This window comes from Thamnophis elegans, chromosome 4 (genome assembly GCF_009769535.1).
Source record: "Thamnophis elegans isolate rThaEle1 chromosome 4, rThaEle1.pri, whole genome shotgun sequence".
In the NCBI taxonomy this organism is placed as follows: Eukaryota; Metazoa; Chordata; class Lepidosauria; order Squamata; family Colubridae; genus Thamnophis; species Thamnophis elegans.
The window spans coordinates 102,458,782-102,474,395 of record NC_045544.1 but is presented as its reverse complement, the minus strand read 5'-3'; the positions used below and the strand labels follow the sequence as shown (position 1 = coordinate 102,474,395).

General features: G+C 37.0%; 1 protein-coding gene across 3 annotated transcripts in view; it reads left to right on the top strand.

Annotated features, from left to right (window-relative positions):
* LOC116507394 (neurexin-1-beta-like) overlaps window positions 1–3,017 on the top strand; it is a 114,467-nt gene extending 111,450 nt beyond the window's left edge. For all 3 annotated transcript variants that reach the window (XM_032215491.1, XM_032215493.1, XM_032215492.1), the window contains exon 3: window positions 2,355–3,017. In XM_032215491.1, the coding sequence (XP_032071382.1) occupies window positions 2,355–2,659 (305 nt within the window). In that variant the 3' untranslated portion in view covers window positions 2,660–3,017. The remainder of the gene's footprint in view (window positions 1–2,354) is intronic.
* The last annotated feature ends 12,597 nt before the right edge of the window (window positions 3,018–15,614 follow it).

Genomic DNA, 15,614 nt, shown 5'->3' with positions numbered 1-15,614 from the left:
GCCTTATCACAATGGTGCAATGTTCTTTTCACACATTGACTGGTTTGACCATCGCCATTCCCCCATCATAGGCATGGCTATTACAAAAACTCTTCACTTCTCTTTAAGATTTATTTCGATTCTGTAGAGATGAATAGAGCTTTACCTATGAAAATGTCCAATTCATGATTACATTCATGTAGTATTTCTGGCGTGTTCTTTATACTAGATATGTTGTTGTGAAAAACAACCAATATTGATAATATTGAAAAAAGTTATTTGTCTTTTATTAAGGCAATTTAAAAAAAAACAGTGTCTTCATTGCAGTTTCCACCCCATTTCCCACAGCTGATATTAGAAGCTACTGCTCTGACAATGCCTGGAACAGCTTCAAGTTAATTAAGTGGTTCTGTATTCTTGAAACAGATGGAGTGAGATGATTGTGAAACATTGCTTAAAGTGAAACAATGCCAGCAATTTCAGATTATTTTTAAGAAAAAGTAAAATTTTTCAGTTTTATATCTTTATACCTGGTATTCATTGTAACATTTTACTGTAAAATAAGTTTGAAAGTTGTTTTTTACTGCCAATTAATAGAAATCTAATTGACAGCATTTGCATAAAATGCCTACATTCAAAAGATGATATTTAGCCTGTCAGGTAACATCATCTCTTTTCAGCATGTTCCATTCTTCCTTGAACAGAAAGTAATTTCCAGAATCACATTCGGCATGATAATTCTCCTATTTTCATTTTCTATAGCTGTTCCTATAGAGTTATCCTGTCATAGCGAATTATGAAACAATTGTTGACATATCCAGCTCAGATGAATTTCCACATAATACTGGGCATAGAATGAAGAATCAAATTAAAAGAAAGATGTGGTTTCTAACCACCTTAGTTCATCCTAAATTCAGAAATGGAAGCTTAGAGTTTGCTGGCTAGAAAATCCTAGAAGAGAAAACCTGAGAAAAATCTATGTAGACTTAAGGTAGATCATCATCTAAGCATGTTGTTGGAAAACTTACCAAGCTGAAGTGGATGTCATACTGCTTCTTCAGCCAAAGCTTTCTTTATAATTATCTTGATTCCTTGTTGGGGATCCATAAATGGCATCTCCAGAAAAGTATCACCTGGAGGACCCTGTCTCCTGTCTACTGAGCATCGGAAGACATTTTAAATAAGTTTCGTGGCTTTCTTCTGGAGAGGATAGGGGGACAGGCCAAAACACAAGTGCAGGGCAAAGTGTATGTCAGAGCTGAATGTTTATTAGACTGGAAAGAAATACTTTTAATGTTCATTAAGTATCTAAAACAAAGAAGAGCAGAGAACAAGGGAGTTTTTGAGACTTAAAATGAAAACAGTAGCTATTCTTCGTGCTTGAGAGGATGGAAGAAGGGAGGAGAAAGAGGAGAAACAGTGATAGTGGTAGTAAAGTGGATGCAGTTGTCTACTGTTGCTGCTGTCGCTTTCCTCAGGACTGAAACTAATATTGGAATTTCCACATGCATTTCACCTTCTAAATTGTAAAGTTGCCTCCCTTGCACCAACATTTATTTGGTTTACTTGCTCATTTCTTAGCACTGGTCTCTCTTCTTCTTCCCCCATATGCACTGCTGTGCTTTTCTTTTTCTCTCTTACACTTTTCTTCTTTGATGGAACTCCTTTGCTTCACCGGAAATGCTTTGGTTGAGTCTGCCCTTTCTTTCAAGGGTTTTCCGTCTCTTTTCCTCCCTAAAATGTGTGATGCACACTCTTCTTTATCATCTTTTTATCTTTTCCAAGCCATTCTTACACTTTTCTTGCTCCTATCCACTTTAATTTTTTTTCTTGTGTTTTTTTAAAAATAAATAAATACATACATACATACATACATACATACATACATACATACATACAGTGGTATAATATTTATTCCTCATATATTATATTTCCACCAGTAATAAATGTTTTCTTTATATGTATAAGCATTCATATTCTAATGGTTATTTTACTGATTTCAAGATTTTTATTTTTTTAATCAGTGTCAAAGATCATATGCAATAGACTTGCAGAATCTAATATTCATTCTCAAGTAGCATAATGAAACTGTACAGTTTTGAAAGACTGCAATAAATGCCTTTTCTAAACAGATTATAAAGTTCTAGGTAGTCAGATCAGCATAATGCAAAGTTGATTCTCTGAACCAGATAGTTCCTTGGGGAATGGTGGGGCAGAGAGAAAACTGATTTGCCCAACTTTCCGGAATTGATTCCAGAATCCCAAAATGAAACCAGCTTTCCAAAGCAATAGAGTTACAGTTAGAAAATGTTTAGGTGATTTTTTCTACTTTGCATTACATGAATGTTTTTTTTTTCCCCATCATCTGCTTACAGCGAGTCCCACCAAACCAGGACGGGGAGGATATCCAAGTTCAGAAGAGGTGGTTCGGGAATCCAGCAGCACGACTGGCATGGTGGTTGGGATCGTAGCAGCAGCTGCTCTGTGCATTCTCATCCTCCTCTACGCTATGTACAAGTACAGGAACCGAGATGAAGGCTCCTATCATGTTGATGAGAGTCGAAACTACATCAGTAACTCAGCACAGTCCAACGGGGCTGTGATTAAGGAAAAGCAACCCAACAGCTCTAAAAGCTCCAGCAAAAACAAGAAAAACAAGGATAAGGAGTACTATGTCTGATCCCAACAACTGGAAAGAACAATTGTATAGAAATAGTCTTCATTTATCTGAGACATAAAACAAAACTTATTTACTTTACTTTTTATGAAGCACATACAAAGTTTAAAAAATGGGGAAAGGAATATGGGGAATGCAAATAGAAAGGAAAGACTTCTTAACAAAACAAGGAATGACAAAAAATGAAATAAGCATTTCATACTCTGGTTTCTCTGAAACGGGAGTCAGTAAACCCCCTTACGTTCACAGTGTTTTCATTTACTCTGCCATCTTTATGTTGCTGGAATGTTTCTGAAGAAGATGTTGGTACTACTGCACACTCATAAGGCAAAGAGTATTACTCCAAAACATCACCCAGCACAACACAAATGGTGACAAACTGAAACAAAGAAAAGATGAAATCATGCACACACCCACAGTAAAGAAGCTACCTATGAGTCTGGATTTAGCCAAAGTGCTAGCACTTTCCTGAGGAGTAAGTCAACCTGATTACCTGACAAGACTTTGCCATTCGACACAAGCCCTCAAAAAGCAAAGGTTGAAACTGAGCTTGCCAACTGGTGCAACAAAACAATGATCGGAGCTTGGGTTTGAAGTAAAGTGCTGGCTTTTCTGAATAAACCACATTTAAAAACAAGAAGAAGAAAACATTTTTGAAAAAAGCCCCTTTCTGGTTGTGAGGAAAAAAAATATAGCGGCCTTATTTTCAAAAAAAATAACAATAAACAAAGAAACAAAATACATGAAATATAAGGCTTATTTTCACACACCATTTACCAACAAATCCTAAACTGAGGGCAAAGATGCGATCATTGGAATAAAAAAAATCATGCACGCTTAGTATGTTATTACCTATGTTTATATTAAAAACACATCTATATGTGCTTTCTGGACTGTGATAAGTGATGTTTTCTAGCCTGTTGTATAGAAAATGCAAACTATATCTGCTCTTCAACCATTTTTGGTAAACTCAATGTTCTAAGTGTTGCTAGGTATAGAATGTTTTATGACATCTGGAGCAACCAACATTTCTGTTTACTTTTACAGCCATGAGAAACTGCCACACTTTTTATTCCCTTCTTGTCTTCCTCCCTCCCTCTCTCCCTTCCTTCTTCCCTTCCTTCCTGGGTTTGATTTTAATTTACAGTGTAGTAAATATACTAAACAGGATGTGTATGAATGTATATAAGAGTCAGCTAATTTTCTTCTTAACTTGTACAGCCTCTCTTCTTTTGCAGTTCAGTTTTAGTAGTTTGTATGAAAGAAGTGGACTTTAGAAAGCAAATATATATAGATATAAACTTCATAATTTTCTTCTCCAATTGTCTATCCTCTCCTATGATACATTAGCAAGATCGATCACAATTGTGTGATTTCAGCTCCTTTCTCTTCCTACCCCATTAAATCCAACAACTGCTGATTTAAGTGACCTTTACACTCTATTTCAACTTTCTGGCTATTTGTCCAGGAATTGGGAAGAAAGGTTGAATTCCATGATATCTTTCACCTTAACTTTTATTATCATTTGCTTTTTATTTGTAGTATATCATTAGAGAGCTGGTTGGTAAAGAATTTCAGAAATCTGCCCTTTAAGTACTCTAGCTCCTCTCAGTAAAGCAACCCAAGTTGGGAAAAATACTAATGTTCTCAACGTAAACTGTACAAAACAAGAACAAAGTTGCACCTTTTGTCAAATGTGGAATGATTCTCCTTTTAATTTGTTTTTAGTTACCCAGTTCTTACCCTGAGCTTGAATAGAATTTCTTCTTCTAAGGTAATGAGTACAATGGTTTGGTTAATATATATATATCTAAGATTCTCTGCAAAGATATATGTATAAACATTGCAAACATTCTGGTTTATATATATATACATGCTTATATTACAGATTTGTACGTTTTGTTTTGTTTTTAACAACAACAAAGTGACTGCTGCACTGGGTTCCCAATGATATGTCATTCTGTAGCATCTTACTTAGAGAGATACAAGTACATTTCATGGAAAGATAGTTCAGTAGAAAATCCGCCTTATCCTAGAAGGCCTCCTGGGAGCAGTAGAATTGTTCACACTTTACAGACAGGAAAAAAAGGGATTTAAAATTAGCTTTAATCAACAAGGCACTGTATTTTCTTGTATACTGTTTGCTGCTGTTACGGCAAAAGACTGGGAACTGGTGTTCAACAGAGCAATACGTTAGAAATACAGTAGAACACTGCTAAATGTATAATGTGCTTTTTATCAAGGGCTTATGAGAGAAGAAAGGACGATGCATGTGACTATCGGAAGGCTATGTTGCGCTCAAGATAATCTGAAATAATTTGACCAATTGTGCTTGTATCTACCACCTTTTGCTGAGGGGAGGGCAGGAATAGATTCAACCTGCATTATAACAATGGCAGAAACTTGGCAAGCCATCAGTGAAAAATGGATATTCATCATCAGGAGAGAGAGAGATAATTTAAGCTTTGGTATTCACTGATGGCAAGGTTCATATGTGTCTTCATATATTCACTTTGTTACCCAACTTTCCTCCAAGCAATTAACATACTTACTTTAAGGGGTAAGTGATGGGAGATTGCTACTTCTAGCAAAGATATTTCAACTTGTTTTTTGAGGAGTTACTCCTGCTCTTCCTTGTTGATTTTGTGATTTAATAATGAGCAACAAGTTTTTGCATTTATCAAATGTTTGCAGTAGCTATATTAAAACACTATTCTTTTTTTTTCAAAATTGCATAACAAATTCATTAATACCATCTCTATAATAATTAATTTGTTTGACTAACACTGCAATCCTATGCATAATTAGGGGGGGAAGGGATCAGTCCTATTTAAGTCTTTGGGACTACTTCTGCATAAACACACCTAGGATTCTGCTGGGATGAGATGGCTATGGGTTGGTTTTTTTTATTACCGTATTGTGTTGTCTTTTTTTTAACAAAACACTAAAAGAATATGTGAAATTATTCATTCCCAAATTATTAAAAAAAGGTCAGAAGCCCTTAACCTTATAGTGCTTTCTGTGATAGATATTTACAATTTTTTTTAATTGTTGCAAGGCCAATTTATCCATTATTGGAAATGCTAAGCAAGTGGAAATTACCGTTTTGTTAATAAAATGTTTCTTAATACAATTGGTGGCTCATTATTTTTCAGCTCTTTGCACTGTTAAATCTGCTATCATCCTAATCATCATTCCAGAGAGAGAGGCCAAAAGAGTTGAGGCTGTGGCCACAACTGTGTGATCAAGGCATCACCTGTTTTTACATGTGTCGTTATATGGAATTGAATGGATAGAATACATGAAAAAGGAGCAGGGCTTCAACTGTCCAATCATAGAAACAACAGAAAAAGGCATGTTTGACTGCCTAGGGCAGGGGTGTCAAACTCACGGCCTGTGGGCCACTGGCCACACCCACCTCTGGTTTAGCAAAGGGGAAAAAATCACAATATATCACGTGATGACAACATGACACCACGAGTTTGACACTCCTGTTCTATGGGGACACTCCCTGAAATTTGTGTAGACCCCATATCAGTTTAAATTCTCTTAATTTTTCTCTAAATTATTATATATGAAGCAGACCTGCAGAAATTCATATTAAAAAAGCAGGTGCCGACTATTGAAAATATAAGAGAAACCATATTAGCCATATCTTGATAGTTTGTTCTTAATAAAAGGTTTTGATTTGATTCACACATTGCTATGTTCACAGTTTACAAAATGAAATACAATTTATTGAGTTTGCTGAATAACACTAAGTCATAAATTAGAGTTTAAAAAGTACTATGGCTGGAGTCATAGAATGCACTGAAGCATAATCAAACAAGCAACTTTATAACTTATTGAGGTGTCTCAACTCAATCTTTGTATTAGGGGTGATTAATCATAGCCTGCTCAAACTGATCGGCTGATTACATGGACTCAAATTAATGTGGATCAAGCTGCAGGCAGAAAAGACAATCTTCTTCAAAACTGCCCTCAGAAAAAGGGAAAACCTGATCTCTCATCTCATAAAATAAAATAAAACTAATGATGAGTGATTTCAATTATAGGAACAGAAAAGTCTTATTGCAACGAATGGAAACTTGGACTATAAAACTGCAGAATTGTATCTACAGATAATTCAGACTTTTACTAATGGTCATCTTTAAGCACAAGCCATCTCTTAGCCTTAGATTCCCTACATCAGGCAATGAAAGGAACTAAAGAGCCTTGGTGGTACAGTGGTTAGAATGCAGTATTGCAGGGTAATTCTGCCCACAGCCAGAAGTTCAACCCTGATGGGGCTTGAGGTTGACTCAGCATTCCATCCTTCCAAGGTCGGTAAAATGAAAATCTAAATGATGTCTTTGTAAACCACTCGGAGAATGCTGTAAAGCACTATGGAAAAGTTTATAAATCTTAAATGCTATTCCTAAGTGTCTTTAATCCCTTCTAAATTCTATGATCCTACAAAGATAAAGTGACTCCTATGTTTGCAATAGTTGGGGACAGTATTGTAACTATAGTACTTATCATTACTAGCAACTCCTAGTTTATTCCATTTTTGTCATGCAATTCTGATGTTAAACAGCTGCTCATTGTACATAAATCCTAGCTATGTACCAGCTAGGACTCTGAAATCTGGGCTGCAACATAGTAAAGCCATTATGCAGATTTGTACTTAATGTAATTTATGAAGCTGGAACTGTTTATGCCACAATGTGCCAAATCAGACACAATTCACCAGTCAAGTACAGAGACTGACATTTCCTTGGAAGTATGAAAAATATGTTGAATTCTAAATGACTGTCATGTACGGCTCATCTTGGTGCCAATACAGGATTTCCAAACAAGAGTCCATTCTTAACTACCAAGACATGGAGCTTTCTAATGAGTTTAGACTTAAAATGGATATGATTTGGAAGCAAATGTCAGACTTCCTTCTTTGCTAATTTGACTGGAAATGTTTATTCTCATAAATGAGAAAGTTAGAGCTCGGATTTTTAGCATGTGTTAGAAGAAATGTTAAGTTCACCATACAGAAATTCCAGCACATACAATCTACCGGTAGTCCTTGACTTACAACAGTTCATGTAGTGGCCATTTTAATAGCAGTAGACTTATATACCGCTTCATAGGGCTTTCAGCCCTCTCTAAGCGGTTTACAGAGAGTCAGCATATTGCCCCCAACAATCTGGGTCCTCATTTTACCCACCTCGGAAGGATGGAAGGCTGAGTCAACCCTGAGCCGGTGAGATTTGAACCGCTGAACTGCTGATCTAGCAGTAGCCTGCAGTGCTGCATTTAACCACTGCGCCACCTCGGCTCTAAAAAGTGACTTATAATTGTTTTTCACACACGCAACTGTCACAGCATCCTGATGGTCATGTGATCAAAATTCAGATGCTGACTCATATTTATGACCGTTGTCCTGGGGTTGCGCAATCACCTTTTGCGACCTTCTGACAAACAAAGTCAATGGGGAAGCCAAATTCACTTAAACCCTATTACTAACTTAACAACTGCAGTGAACAACTGTGGCAGAAAGGCCGTAAAGTGGGGCAAAATTCACTTAACTCAGCAACAAAAACGTTGGGCTCAATTGTGGTCATAAGTCAAAGACTATCTGTATTCAATTGAGAAATCTATTTATAAGGACACCCTTGTCCATTTTCCTTGCATTCTTGTGAAGTTGGAAGAATATACATCTCTATATTGTAACTTTCCCCTTGCTCTCCCATTAGCAGTGAAATGCATTGGCTAAATGATCTAACCAATTCTAAAATACATGAGTAGAACATAGTTCTAAGTAATGTAATTGCACTATTCTGATTTTATCGGTCCTCACCTGGATTTCTGTCTAATTTTGGAAACTAGAAAATTATTGATTAATTTGAACATCTTGGTCCCAGCAATCTTCAATTATTTTCATAAATGGCTTAGATGAAAGGTTGCTCATCAGATCAAAATTCAAAAGGATCTTAACAAACTTCAGCAATTGGACTTTATCCAAGAAGATACGTTTCAGTGATGAAGGTCCTAAACTTAGGCAAGAAAAATCAAATGCATAGGTATAGAATAGGCACCTAAAGGTGCGTTTTCAAGAGGCAACTGGACCTTCTTGTTTTTCTTTGACGTTTCAAGAAGCTTCTTTAGCTCTAAGTGGATGGTGGGGAATTGAAGGATTTATATTCCTTGCAGACAGATGGTCATTTACATTTGCATACATTTAGCTATGCACCTTGGGATGAACATCCTTTGAATGGTCCAGTAGTGTGAACGGTTTGAAATGCAGATGGCACAGGCTCATCTCCAATGGCCTATGTCTGTGTTTGACAATGGGGCAGAGAGGAGCATCCTGCAAGGGACACAGCTCCACAGCACAGTCTTTTAGCAGTTCCAAGAAGATTCCACATTCATTTACATTACTCAGGTGACCCTGAGGACACAGAAAAACATCCAAGTGCCCTCAATGACTCTCTAAAAGGACACAAATGAGCTGCTGCCTGCAAGGAATATAAATGCTTCCATTCCCCACAAGAGCCAAAGAAACTTCTTAGATGAGAAGCGAAACATCTTCAAATAAAAAGCAAGAAAATCCAGTTGCCTCTTGAAAAAGTATATTTGGGACAATCACAATCTGGATGACTGAGAATCTCCATAGACATATAGAATAGGCAGTGCCTGGCTCAACAGTAGTGCCTTGTGAGAGGGATCTTGGTGGCCTGGTGGATCACTGCTTAATTATCAGTCAACAATGTCCTTCAGCTGCCAAAAAACCCAACATATGCCTAGACTGCATCAACAGAGAAGTAGCATCACAATTTGAGAAGCAATAGTACTGTTCTATATTGCGCTATTGAGAGTACCCTTAGAATACTGAGTCCAGTTCTGGTCACAATGATACAAAAGCAAAAAATTCCGATACTCTAGAAAGAATTCAGAGAACAGTACCAAAGATGATAAGGGATCTGGAGACTAAATCATATGATCAACAGCTAAGGGAACTAGGTGTGCTTAGATGGGAAGACTCAGGAGACACATGATAGCAGTCTTCCAATAACTAAAGGGCTATCACAGAATGCTGATTTACTCCCCATAGACCTGAGAGTAGGATAAGAAGCAACAGGTGGAAGCTGATCAGAAGGAGATTGACTCTAGAAATAAGGAGGAACTTCCTAACAGTGAAATCAATCAAACACCATACCTCATGGAGTTATGGATGCCCCATTGCTGGACGTTTTCGTGAATAGACTGGACAACCATTTACATAATGATTTCTGCCTTATGCAGGCAGTTGCACTAGAAGACCTCCAAGATCCCTTCCAGCCCTGTGACTGAGGAAGGGGCAAATAATAAATTCAGTGAGGAATTAAAAGTGTTTCAAAGTGTTAAGAAATTCTGTAAAGAAAGATTTGTAAGGGTTGGAACCAAGATTAGTGAAGAGTCCAGAAACAGTCATGTTCACTGCCAACTGAAATTTCTCTATTATCAATGAGGAGAATCTAGCTCCATAAAGGAGCACTGAATGTATAGAAAGAAAAACAGAAAATCTCTGCCTTAAGACACGTGGGGGTACATTCATTCATTTGCTGCAATATTTGTAACCGCATCCAATTCTGTCAAAATTGGATGTGCTGCACAGGGCTCTGTAAGAATCTTGCTTATAAAAGAGTCATGTTTGGTTTTAGGCAGCTGTCGAAGAGCCTGCATCTATGTAGGCAGAGATTCCATTAAAACAAGCCTAAGCTTTCAAAAGTTTTCTTACTTGAAACAAGCACCTTGAAAATCACAGGTCACTTTAGAGGTTGCACTTCTCCTATAACATGTTCCTATCGATGTAATGCATTGCATTAAAAGCCTTTCTTATTTCTTAGAACCTACCCATCAACATGAAGGCAGATATGCTTAAATGCATCTTATTGATTCACATTGTCTAATTAATTATAAATAGAAACTGTTCATGCATATTGTTAATACAGATGGGCATTATAATATGCTTTAGATGAACATAATGTTTTATAATATTCATTGACATTGATTCATTTGCTTGATGTTAGAGACTCAAAGGACACTGAGTTTTATATGCAGCAGAGTTGAAACTGGGGCATTATGAGTTCTAGTCTTGCCTTTGGGATGAAGCCAGCTGGGTGATTTTGCCCCAGTTATACAAACTCTCTCTCAGCTCTAAGAAAGTGGTGGTGGCAAATCACTTCTTAAAAAGTTGTCAGGGAAACTGCAGGAACTAATGTAAGCAGTCACCCTGCATAATGGTGTGTGGGAATGACCTTGGCAGACTGGGCCCAGAGATACTGCCTAGGGAATGGTCAGATAAGAGACACCATAGTCTGCAGCTGGATAGTAGGTGAGGGCAAGAGGCTCAGAGGGGACCCTCCTTAATTTCCTAGGGTATAAAGGAGATGGGGAGAATTCTACTTCCAGACTTGCAAGATTATGTTAATATAGCCTTACAATAAAGTAGTAGTAGTAGTAGTTGAGTTTATTTATAGGCCGCCCTTTTCCCTGAGGGGACTCAGGGCGGCTGACAACTTGTATGGGAGGGGGAAACATACAATGACATAAAAACACAATGTATAATTAAAATTGAGCAACATTCATGGGCAAAATAAAGTAGAATTAGCTCATCTGTTCATGTTTCTTGTCTGGTTTACCTGATTAGGCTATCTTGCAAGTCAAAGACACAATGATTGCAGTGTGGTAGACTATAACTAGCTCATTAGCAGCAGATGTTTAGGGCAAGCATATCTTATGGGTACTGTGGGCATCATACCAGCAACCTCCACGTGCATATGACCCATAACCCTCATTTCTGAATTAAACCATTGCCTTATGATGGAATTCAAATGACATGCTTATTTAAAGAGCCTGAGTAATAGAATTGGATGTGTAAAGCTAATTGCATTGTGTAAACCTGGAAAAGCTATCATTACCCACTGGCATGAACAGGAATTTGAAACAAGAAACTATTTGGATAGCTTTTTGATTATTTCTGCCTGCCCCGTCTAGTCTGCCAGAAGAGGCATGCTCTGGGCACATTTGCTAAGACAGAAAAAGCTCATCAAAGTTTTCTTACTTAAAACAAGCACCTTGAAAATCACAGGTCACTTTAGAGGTTGCAATGCTCCTATAACATGTTCTAGCTCCTGTCAAATGTAGCCCCTGGTCTGTAGAATATCACACTCAAGTTAGCAATAACTTCTGTTCATGGGTGGGTTGCTGCCGGCATAACTGCCAGTTTGCTGCGCATGCATTTTGCGTGTGCTGCACAAGCATGCACAGTTGAGAGCAAATTGTTCTGCGCATCACAGAACATTAAAAATTATTAAAAATCAAGCCGGAAAAGGCTGCGGTAACTGAGGAACCAGTTCGGGGGCGTGTCCAGACTGCTGTCCCTACCGGTTTGGTAAGCAAGTCCCAATTTTTACTACCAGTTCACCCGAACCGGTGCGAACCGGTAGCAACCCACCTCTGCAGCTGTCCCTATATTTGGAATCACAGGAAGACAGTGTATCTTCCATATTATATTCTGGGAAAGAGGGCTACCACCCACTCCTGTCCATGTTTGTGAGCTTCCTCAATTCACTTAGTGGATACCGCATGCTGGACCTTATCAACTATTGGTAAGGATCCTCTTTTGCTCATATGATCTTGGCCAGCCATTGATTTTTACAATGTATTAAGTATGAACCAATTGCCAAGCATCTGAATTTTGAACACATGATCATGGGAATGCTACAAAGGTCATAAGTATTTTAAAATGGTCATGTCACTTTTTCCAGTGCCATTGTAACTTTGAACTAATGTAAAACGATGAATACCTGTACATAATTCACATTGCAAGGACAGATTGAAGGTAGTATTATTCATTAATTTAAATGTATTTGCCACCTAACTCCAATGGGCTGACAAACTGAGCTGTACTTTTTGTTGACATACATGACATACAGTGTTTTCTTGACATGGTGCAGAAGTGGTTTGTCGTGGTCGCCCAGCCTAGCCTAAAGCCTTGGTCTCCTGAGGAGGTTTTCCATCCAAATAATAATAACCATGAACTATTTGGCTCTCTAGATAAATCAAGGCCAACTAGATACAGAGGCTCTGGCACAGCTATTTGCATGATATGGGCAAAAAAAGCAAGATGGCTGCAATGCATATTAAAAAATGTGTGGAGTGCCCCATTGCAGCCACACCCTTTGGAAATTCCCGCCCTGGGTCATTTACTATACCTTTTCATTTTCTTTCAAGACCCTTAAACAGAATTTATTTTATACGAAGACTAAAACATCTCTGCAGCTTGTCAGCTTTTAACTATGTATTTATTTCCTTTTCTTAATACCTAGTGGTTTGAAAAATTAGGAAGGAAGCGGCTTGGTGTTTCCTGTTTACATACAGTAATTTTTTTTCTAATCAGAACAGGCTAAATTATGGCTAAATGTATATATGAATTCATACAAAAACATATTGTATGTCTCCTGCATTAGGAATCTCTCGGTTTGTTTGAGTTCTCAGATTTCAAGGACGAAAAAGCTTTTCTTCATTCGTGAGGTTACAACAGCCTAATTAAGATGCCATTTTTATTCTTTTTTTTTGGGGGGGGTAAATTCTTTTTTATTTTTCTTTAAAAAAAAAAACAAACACAAATATGTCATCATTTGTCAATCATTAAGACATTGAAATACAATTTTTTTTGTTGTGTGTACCCCTCCCTCCCTCCACCCCCCCATCCCCCCTCCTCCTTCCCCCCCCGACTTCCCAGAACCCGTACACGGTATGGATTTTTAATAAACACAGTCTAAAATCTATTGAGAAAAAAGAAATAAAGAAATTAATGACATTCTAGATTGAACTTAGCTTCTTCTTACTGAACTAACTTTTAACAGTTTAAATCATTTCTGATCTTAAGCATAGGCTAACTGGAATTTCTTAGTCCCGTATTTATTTTGTATATAGTCAATCCATTTTTTCCAGTCTCGTTTATATCTCTCATTTGAATGATCTTTGAGATATGCCGATATTTTAGCCATTTCAGCTAAGTTTGTTACTTTCAATGTCCATTCTTGGATTGTAGGCAAGTCTTCCTTCTTCCAATATTGCGCCACCAACAGTCTTGCTGCAGTTATCAGGTGCAGAATCAAATTGGTCTCTACCACTGTAAAATCAGTACATATACCTAGTAAAAATAACTGAGGAATAAACTTTATCCTTTTTTTAAAAACATTTTGCATGACCCACCATATTTTTATCCAAAATGCCTTAACCTTTTGGCAGGTCCACCATATATGATAATATGTAGCATCGAGAGAACCACACCTCCAACATTTAGGCTGTACATTCGGATACATAGAAGCCAACTTTTTAGGATCTAAATGCCATCTATAAAACATCTTGTAAAAATTTTCTCTCAGATTTTGAGCTTGTGTAAATTTCACATTTCTTACCCAAATTCTTTCCCATGTATCCAACATTATTGGTTCCTCAATATTTTGGGCCCATTTTATCATACAATCTTTAACTAATTCTGTTTCCGAATCCATCTGTATTAATACATTATATATCCTCTTTATATGCATTAAGCTTTGATCTCTTATTTGTTTAAACAGATTATCCTCAACTTGAATAAAGCCAATTTTTTGATCTATTTTCCACCTAGCCTGTAATTGCCCATACTGGAACCATGTTTGAACTACCTTCTCCTCTTTTAATACCTCTAAAGATTTTAATTGTAATACCCCCCTTTCCGAGGTAAGAAGCTGTCTGTAAGTAAATCTGTCCTGTTTTTGTGCTGTATTCATATTTTCAATTGCATGTCTAGGAATTGCCCACATGGGTATCTTGTCATTTAATTTATATTGGTATTTCTTCCAAACCCGCAATAAAGCATTTCTCAAAATATGACTTTTAAAGTTCTTATCCAATTTTTTGTTGAATAACAGGTAAGCATGCCAACCAAATACCAGATCGTGTCCCTCAATGTTCAATATTCTATCATTGGTTAAATGAATCCAATCACTAATTACAGATAATGCCACTGCATCATAATATAGTTTTAAATTAGGTAGTTTCAATCCTCCTCTCTCGCGTACATCTTGCATTATTTTCATCTTTACCCTCGGCTTCTTTCCTGCCCACACAAATTTGTTGATACCCTTCTGCCATTCTAAAAGGTTCGCATCTTTTTTAAGTATAGGTAACATTTGGAAAAGAAATAAAAATTTTGGTAAAATGTTCATTTTCACTGCCGCTATCCTGCCCAGCAAAGATAAGTGCAATTTCTCCCATTTTTTCATCTCTGTCTGTATGCTATGCCAAAGTGGTTCATAATTATGCTTATATAATTTCCCATTTGAAGTTAAAATGTTAACTCCAAGATATTTGACTTTTTTAACTACCTCACATCCTAGCATCACTCCTAATTCTTCCTTTTGTTTAATATTCATATTTATAGCTAATATTTTGGTTTTTCCTAAGTTTATTTTAAAGCCAGACACTTGACCATATTGATTAATCGTATTCATTAAAACCATACTGGATTCCTGCGGTTGTTCCAATATTATGACCAAATCATCCGCAAAAGCGCGGACTCTATATTCTTGCTGCCTAATCTTGATCCCTTTTAAACCATCCAAGCCCCGTATTTTATTCAACAATACTTCCAAAGTTATAATAAACAATAATGGGGACAAAGGACAACCCTGTCTTGTACCTTTTCCAATTTGAAAAGAGTCTGTTAAACTTCCATTGACTATGATTTGTGCTGTTTGCTGTTGGTATATTGCTTTAATTGACTGTAAAAAATTATCTCCTATCTGCATTTTTTGCAATATCTTCAGCAGAAATTGCCAGTTAACTCGATCAAAGGCCTTCTCAGCATCCAAAAATATAAACGCAGCAGGGATCTGGTTGTTCTTTCCCAAATATTCTAATGCATTAATAATTAATCTGACATTACTTT